This window comes from Phoca vitulina, unplaced genomic scaffold (genome assembly GCF_004348235.1).
Source record: "Phoca vitulina isolate PV1807 unplaced genomic scaffold, GSC_HSeal_1.0 scaffold21, whole genome shotgun sequence".
Lineage (NCBI taxonomy): Eukaryota > Metazoa > Chordata > Mammalia > Carnivora > Phocidae > Phoca > Phoca vitulina.
The window spans coordinates 11,530,125-11,538,567 of NW_022589724.1; the positions used below are offsets into that span (position 1 = coordinate 11,530,125).

Here is an 8,443-nt window from a genome sequence, read left to right on the forward strand (position 1 = left end):
AAGTAATTAACAACCTCAAAAATATCCCTGTGATTTTCAATTTCCCAGCTCACAAACACAGTCCGTTCCAATAATACCATTTTGCACACACATGGGAATCTGATGAACTGTCTCATTTCCCTGATGAAATGTATTAAGTTTCATATCCAAACACAAGCTACACAGCTTACAATCTTCAAACTAATTCTGCAGTGAAACAGGCTTGCCTGATCCCCATGCAGAAACCCATATGCAAACTTCCACTAATGTCATTTTTAAACATCACTCCTCTTCTATCAATTTTCTCCCAATACCATATTTTAATTACACCTAAGACTGCTCATCAGAGGTTCCGTAAAGACATGTAAGTTTCCAGGTCAGCCAGGGACTGGGTCCAGCTGACCCCCTCCCGCACCTTCACATAATCCAAATGAGAAAAGAAAAATAAAATCAAAGGGAAGTTCAACGAACACCAACTTTTGAGAAGTCTCGCCTTGTTAGATTACAAATGGATCCAGACTGAAGAAGAGCACGGGGAACCTTGCTGGCAATTTCACTTTCCAAGACAGGATGTAGTATTTGGAAGGAGAAAGCTGAAGACAGAGTAGGTCTTGAGGCGAGCAGTGTGTACTTGATTCATTACCCATTTAACTGTTTTGGATCAACGTACTTAGAGGCCCCGGGCAAACCCGGCCAATCCAAACAGAGGAGCTGGTATACGGCAAGTTTTTCCCTGATGCAGCAGGGTTCTTCTCAGATGGAGTGGGTGGTGACATCAGGAATAAGGCCAGCCCTAGGACCTCATGAGTACTTGGAATGGGGGCCAACAGAGAACCGGATCTGCAAAACTGAACCCTGCCTGGTGAAACAGTTCAATAAAAGGGGGGCATCTTTAAGGAGTTACTTCATCTCCTAGAGGCAAAAGCTTTTCAAACTTCATAGGAAATGAAAAAAGCACAAATGAAAAGAAACATAGATTCAATCAATTGATAAAATGATAGATGTTGTCACCATGAAGAAATTCAGAAGGCAATTTAGAAACACCTAGAAAAACTACTTGCCTCATACTTAGCAGCAGGAAGGTTAATGCCATTAAGAAGCAAAGAACAGGGCGCCTGGGTGGCTCAGTGGTTAAGTGACTGCCTTCGGCTCAGGTCATGATCCCAGAGTCCTTGGATCAAGTCCCACATCAGGCTCCCTGCTCAGCGGGGAGTCTGCTTCTCCCTCTGACCCTCTCCCCTCTCATGCTCTCTCACTCTCTCTCTCTCAAATAAATAAAATCTTTAAAAAAAATGCAAAGAGCATTTGCTAATCAGTAAGAAAAAGAAGCACCCTCAAATAAAAAATGGATAATAATCCCAAAATATTTTAATGGATATCCAAAAAAGAAGAGCTATATATGGTCAATAATATATGAAAAAAGTGTTCAGCCTCACTAGGAAATGCAATTCAAAATGGGACTCCACTTTTCACATATAAAGTGGGGCGGGCTGGGGGGGTGTTCAAGTGACACTAACCTATGTTGGCTGCATCCTAAGTACTGATCCAGGCACTGCACATAGGAGTGCAATTTGGTGCCGATTTTCTGCAGGACAACTTGGCACATGTACCAAAGGCTTTAAAAAATGGGCATACCCTTGGATGCAATTATAGCTGCCACTTTAGAAATTTGCATTGAGGAAATTATTAAAGATATGAAGAAAAATTTAGTCACATGGTGTTGTTTATAATAGCCTAAATATATAATAATGGGTATTTACATGATAAAATAAAGGCATATTCTACAGTGGAATACTATGTGACTGTGAAAAATGATAAAGTAAAGGTGTATTTCTTATTATGGAAAAAGACTGAAAATATGGTGGAAAAGAAAGTCAAGTTAGAAAAGAGAATGTACAATATAACCCTTTTTTGGGCAAACACTGTTTATGCATGCACAAAAACATATCTATTATTTAAACAACTGCAAAAAGTCAAGAAAGGTGTATATCACAATATTACAGTGTATTTACAGGTAATTTGTCTGATTATTTTCTATAAACCATTTATTATCAGTAAACTAAAATGTATTTAAAAAGAAAAAATGAATCAAATAGACTTCGGCAAGAATCTAGATACAGAAGATATATTCAGAAAATCAACAATGTTTCTGTACAATAAGAATAACCGTTTACAATTGAATTTGAAAAGGTGCTATTCATGGTAGCAATACTGAATAGAATATAGTTAGGCCTAAATTTGGAACTATATGCAGGACTTAATTACTAGAAATCTACAACTTTACTGAACAATATAAAAAGAACTGGTTATATACAGACATATTTTTGACTTGGGGGGAACTATTATTATAAAATATAAGTAATCCACAATTTAATTTGATATTTTCTCTATTGAAATCAAAATCCTGGTTGCTTTCATTTGAAATATGTGAAAATGAATTAAAAATTCATATTAAGTAATAAATACATAAGAATTGATTTCAAAGGGATAAGAAAAAGGGAGAATTTGCACTGCCAGATATTTAAATATATTGTAAAGTTATAATTAAATCGCTTTTGCAAAGCTTAAAAATAATAAATAGATAAGACAAATTAATAGAAAGTCAGAAGATCAAATACCCATAAGCATTTAGTGGATGATAAAAGTGGCATTCAATTAAATTGGAAAAGGATGGATAGCTTTCAAGCAAATGATACGAGGACAACTTGTTAACTATTTACTAAAAAATAAAATAGATATCTTCGTCATACCATACACTAAAATAAGTTCCAGATGAATTATACTGTTAAATGGAAAACCATTTCTCCAATTTGGGAAATGAAAAGGCCATTCTAAGAATATAAGCAAATATGGGATCTTAAGGTCAATGTTTAATAGATTTGAATATATAAAAAGTTACATCATATAACAACACTGCAATAGACAAAAGTAAAAGGCAGTGACCTGGAAAAACATTTACAGCACATACAAATAGGAGTTACTAGTCTTACTATATAAAGAGCTTTTACAAATCAATAAGGAAAAAAAAACTAACATATACTGTCAGTGCAAAATGGGCAAAAATTATGACCAGGTAAGTATCAAAGGAAAAATACAAATGCCCAGTAAATGTACTGAAAAATATTCATCCTCAATAAAACTAAAAATGTGAATTTGCTGAAATGATACCTCTATTCAACTATGAAATTGGCAAAGATATTTAAAATAATAGTACACGTTATTGGTGACCATATGGCAAACTTAACTGCTGTGATACTCTGCTGGTGTGAATGTAAATTTACATGACCCTCCAAGGGAGAATTGGACAATATGTATCAAGAAGCTTACAAATGTTCATATTCTTAAATCAGGAACCTCTTAGAAATTCTTCCTAAGGAAGTAATCAACAGGGTGCACAAATATTTGTGTTTACCATAACTTAGTTAATAAAAACCCTAAGTGTCCAATAACAGGTGACAGGTAAATTAAATGACGGTGTATGTATTCAGTGGAATAGTATGCAGCTAATGTAGATATCTAATAGCTATATTAGATGTATAATATACTAGTGTAGATCATTTTTGATATAACAAATGAAAAATGTAGGCTACAAAACAGCAAGACACCACTTTGGTGAAAAGTATGCACAAATATGCATATTCAGCGACTGTTCAACAACATGTAAACAGTGTTTTTTTAAGGGTGATGGGGTCATAGTCCCCCCCCTTTTCCTCCTTTCTGTTTCATTCATTCCACAGATACTGGCATGCTGGTATGTGTCAGACATTTCTGTGTGTTCCAAATTTTCTTCAACTGAATATGTGTTACTTGGTAATCAGAAAAAGTTAAATTATGTAAAAGTCCATCCTCTAAAACGGATTTCCTCTTCTAGATGCTAAAAATCCTATAAAGGTCTCAGTAAAAATAAGAAACGCATGCAGTGAAATGCGTATCAAAAGCATACAATAACACAAAAAGGAATTGAGGAACTCTTCAGTTCGCTCTACGTCTTACCTTTAGAGACACTTCATAACACACACTCACTCACCTGTTCCAGCTCGGACACGGTCTGTCCCTACACGTGTGAACGTGGACCGCATCTTAAGGACCCCTTCCTAAGACGGCCCTCAAAGGAGACCACTCTGAGGAGCCTGCCATCTCGCTAAGCGGTTAAAATCCATCACCCGCCGGGACCCTCTCAACAATAGGAAGGTAGGTATGACTCTGATTCTGTGCACTGGGACTTGACGTGGGCAGGCTGCGGTTTGCCCGAGGGTGAACCCCGGGTTGGAGGTGAGCCCGCAGCAAAGGATGGGCAGGGCCGGGGGGCGAGGGCCGGAGCCGGGAGGGGCGGGCGCCTTACCGCGGCTTGCTGGAAGGCGCCCTTGGTGTAGGTGCCGCCGCCGCGGTAGGTGATGGCCGGGATCTCGCGGCTGAGCAGAGCGCACTTGTGCTGGTGCGCGCGGCGGTGGGAGATGTAATCGACGCGCGGCACCACGTTGTTCTTGGACGAGAAGGTCACGATGGCCACGCGCGTGGCCGTGGGCACCACGGGGAAGTCGGACAGCAGCTTGCGGACGAACTTGAGCTCGCTGAGGAAGTTGGCTTGGCCCACGCTGGACGACTCGTCCACCAGGAAGACGAGCTCCAGGCGCTCGCTGAGCTCCCGCAGCCGCCGCACGCGCCGCCGGAACGCCTGGCCCAGCCGCTCCACTTTGCTCTCCGCCGCGTCCTCGCCGGGCGCGGGCGGCGCGGGCAGCCGCCCCGGGGCTCCGGGCGCGGTCTCGGGGAAGAGGCGGAAGCTGAAATTGCGCGACGGGGACATCTGCTGAAAGGTCGCCCAGCCCGAAACGAGCGCCAGACCCCAGCAACAAAAGGCCAGGCGCGGCCACATCGCGCTGGAGACGGAGCGGCCGGCCCGGAGCGCAGGCGTCGGCCCCGGCGCGGAGAGACGCTCGGCCGGCCGGCTCGCCGAGGGGAGTGCGCGGCGCGGGCGCGGGGCGGCGGTCGGAGCCTCGGCGCCCTCCTAGCCCAGCCTGGGGACACGAGCGGACTCCCGCGGCTCCGGGGCTCGCAGGGAAAGGCGCGCGCTCTCTACCCCTCGCGCTCTCGCCTTTTTTCTTCCCTCTCTCCTCCTCCCTCTCTCCCCGAAGCCTATAAAATGTTTGAAGGAAAGGGGGCAGTCAAGAAAAATCTCCCGCGTCCCTCCTTCTCCCTCTCTTCCTCCTCTGTCTCTCCCGCTCCCCTCTCCTCTCTCCTTCCTCTATCTCTGCCTATATCTCTCTCCTCCCCCTCTCATTCTCCTCCCGGGATCAGGCCAAAGACTCGGAGATTCCATGACACCAGAACCCCGCGTCTGTCAGGCTGTCAACATTCCCGCAGCAAGCGCACCAGCGCCGAAGCCTTGATTGATCCCATATGTCTGGCAGGAGCTGCAGAGGAATTCACTGGAGATGGATCCAGATACCGAGAGTGCCACAGTAATTGGAAACACTTTGTAGAGGAAAACACACACGGACTGGCCAGCGAGTTGAAAGCATCCTTTGAAAACTGCTTGCTCACCTTTTGTGTCTCTTTTTACCCCCTCCGGTGCCCCCACAACCCTCACCAAATAGATGTTTGACTTTCCTGGTGGGGATTTCTGATCAGTGGTGTGTGTGTGTGTGTGTGTGTGTGTGTGTGTAGACTCTTCAGGGCCCCCTCACACCACACCATGTAGGGATTGCATCTACCCCTATGCATCGCATGGGGATGATTTGTCCTGCTGCTTCATCCATGCATTTATTTATTCACTCGTTTGTTCACTCCTTCATTCATTCAACAAATATCTTTGAGCACGTATTATGTGCCAGGACACCAGGAATATAATGAGGGACAAAAATTGCCGTGGATCTTGTCCCCAGGGAACTTACAGGGTAACAAGTGAGGTGACCATTAGCCAGATATTCCACAAACGATATATATAATTATAGCCCTCAATGCTAAGTTCTATGAAGGAGATCTTAGGTAGACAGACTTGACCTTGAAGAGGTCAGGGAAACCTTCTCTAAGAACGTTTGTGTTGGAATCTGAAGAATGAGTAGTGGTCTTTATCCCAAGTCCCTTCTCATGTGTTTGTGTCTGTTTCAAAAGGCAAGACCCATAGAGGTGTATTTCCTTGACGTTGAGTGGTACCTGGCACAGAGCTATTGTGAAACACAAGTTGCCACCTGGGTGTCGTTTTTCCAAAGCAAGATCCCAAAAGTAAAAGCACACTTTGCATTAGAGGCAAGGACCTCGGTTAAAATATTCCAGCTAGGAGTCAGGAGTCTTGTGTAGAAAGGCCCCTGCAGTTACTAAACCACCGAAACTAAGTTACTTCCAATCCTTGGCATCAGTTTCTGCATCTATTTCACGATGGAATTCAATGATCTTCAAGTTTCCTCTATCTCTAGTATCAGATGATTTAATTCCATCTATATTTAATGGAATTCCTTCACTGAGTGATATCACAGTGTATTGGTTGAAATGTTAGGGTTCTGGAATCAGTTTGCCTGGGATGAAATCTCAGCTCTGCCACTCACTAATTGTATGACCTTGACATCAGTTTGCTTATCTGTAAAATGGAGTAATAATAATAGTCTGGTAGGGTGACTGTGAGGACTTATTCACAGAAACCTAAAGTTCTTAGGACAGGGCCTAGAATATAATGTGTCTTCTATAAATGCTGATTCTATCATCACCACCTTCAATCATGAACGTTCTTCAAACTCTTATTTTTCTACAGTATTTATTGACCACCTATCATATGTGAGAATGTTAGATCCTGAGGTTTTCAAGTTGACTAAGACTCAGTTCCAATCCTCCAGAAGTTCCAAAGGATATCAGAAGAGAATATAATTTGCAAACATTTACAAAGCAGTAAGATGACTGTAGGAATGGAGAAGGGGGAGCAAGAAGGAGAAAGGTCTAAATCCTCCTGGGGAATGAGCAAGACCTTGTTTGAGCTGAGACTTTAAAAAAAAGAGAGAGTTTTTCCAAATTTTATCTACTCTGTGTTATTTCAAACACATCATTAAGAGCTGACATTTCAGGACTTGAATGTGCCAGGCACCATGGCAACTACGATGTGTACTAGCTCATGTGTACTCCACAAAACTCCAGAGAGGTAGACAATTGCTCTAGGACTCTCTGGTTGCAAGCAATAGGCACCCAACTTCTCCTCATTTAAACAAAAGGGGATTTCTTGGCTCACATAACTAAACTGGGGAAAGGGCAGGGGTGGAGCTGGTCTCAAAAAGTCTTGGAAAGGAAATCAAGAACTACCTAGATCTTCCATTTTTCTCTCCCTTATGCTTCTCTTTGCATGTTAGATTTGGTCTCTACTTTCAGATTTATGATCCAAGAAGGAAAGACTCTTCCCCTTAAGTTTAAAAAGTTATCAAAACAACACCCACCATGACCTTAAAGAAGGACTCCACTAGAGCAGGCATGGGTTATATGCCCATCCCTTAGCCCACTCTGTGATTGAGGGGATGGGCCATCATAATTGTCCTAAGTGAGCTCATATGCTCACTGTGGCAGAGACTCCTAGTCACCTACCTACCATATCTGGTCTCACCTCCTTCAAGTTCCTGGAAAATCAAGCTCCTGAGTATATGGTGTTGAAATAAAGACTACATATCCCAGCTACCCTTGCAGCTAGATGTGGCCATATGACTAGGTTCTGGGTTTTGTGTGGCAGTTTCCAAAAGATCTCTTTAAAAGATAGCTGCTATCTTTTATCTGTTGTCTCTTCCTTTCACCCCCTAATCCATCTTTCTACCTGGAATATGATTATGGCAGCAGAACTCTAGTAGCCATCTTGGACCGTGAGAATAAGGTCGCATTCTAGCAATGGGTGAGTAACAAGCTGGAAGGAGCCTGACTTCCTGCAGACTTGGTGGAGCAGAACCACCATACTCATCTCAGATTTCCCATCTACCCACTTTGATATTGACTTTTCTGTCACATTCAGCTAAACTTGATCCTGACTAATAAACCCAAACCTGTAGCCAGAGGCTATCTTTCAATACATGCTTTGCTTTACCTGAGTGCTGTGACAGAAAAAAGAAGAACATAAGGAATTGTTCAAGGGCTCCTAAAGTTGTCCCCAAAGGTGACATACATCACTTCTGCTCCATTTCATTGGCCAAAGAAAGTTATATGGCCATCTCTAATTCCAAAGGGAATAGGGAAATACACTCCTACCATATTCCCAGGAAGCAGAAAGCTAGAAACATTTGACGAATAGAACAAATAATTATCAAATGGAGTCACATGACAATGAGAAGACAGTTGAGTTCACAATGCAAAGTGCGGGGAGGGGGATAAAAAAAGCAAAGGAATGATAAAAGCCTGGAAAGCTTAGCCTACCCTAAAATTTAGGAGGTTCCTACAGGACAGAGTTATAAATCAGTTTCTGCAAGGGCTTTCTGACCTTTAGTTTGGGACAGTAAATTCACCT

General features: G+C 42.7%; 1 protein-coding gene across 1 annotated transcript in view; it reads right to left on the minus strand.

The window, feature by feature from the left end:
- The window catches only part of SVEP1 (sushi, von Willebrand factor type A, EGF and pentraxin domain containing 1), a 192,768-nt gene extending 187,916 nt beyond the window's left edge, over nt 1–4,852 (minus strand). Inside the window, exon 1 of the mRNA XM_032418406.1 lies at nt 4,322–4,852. Within this exon, the coding sequence (XP_032274297.1) occupies nt 4,322–4,852 (531 nt within the window). The remainder of the gene's footprint in view (nt 1–4,321) is intronic.
- Between the last annotated feature and the right edge of the window lie 3,591 nt (nt 4,853–8,443).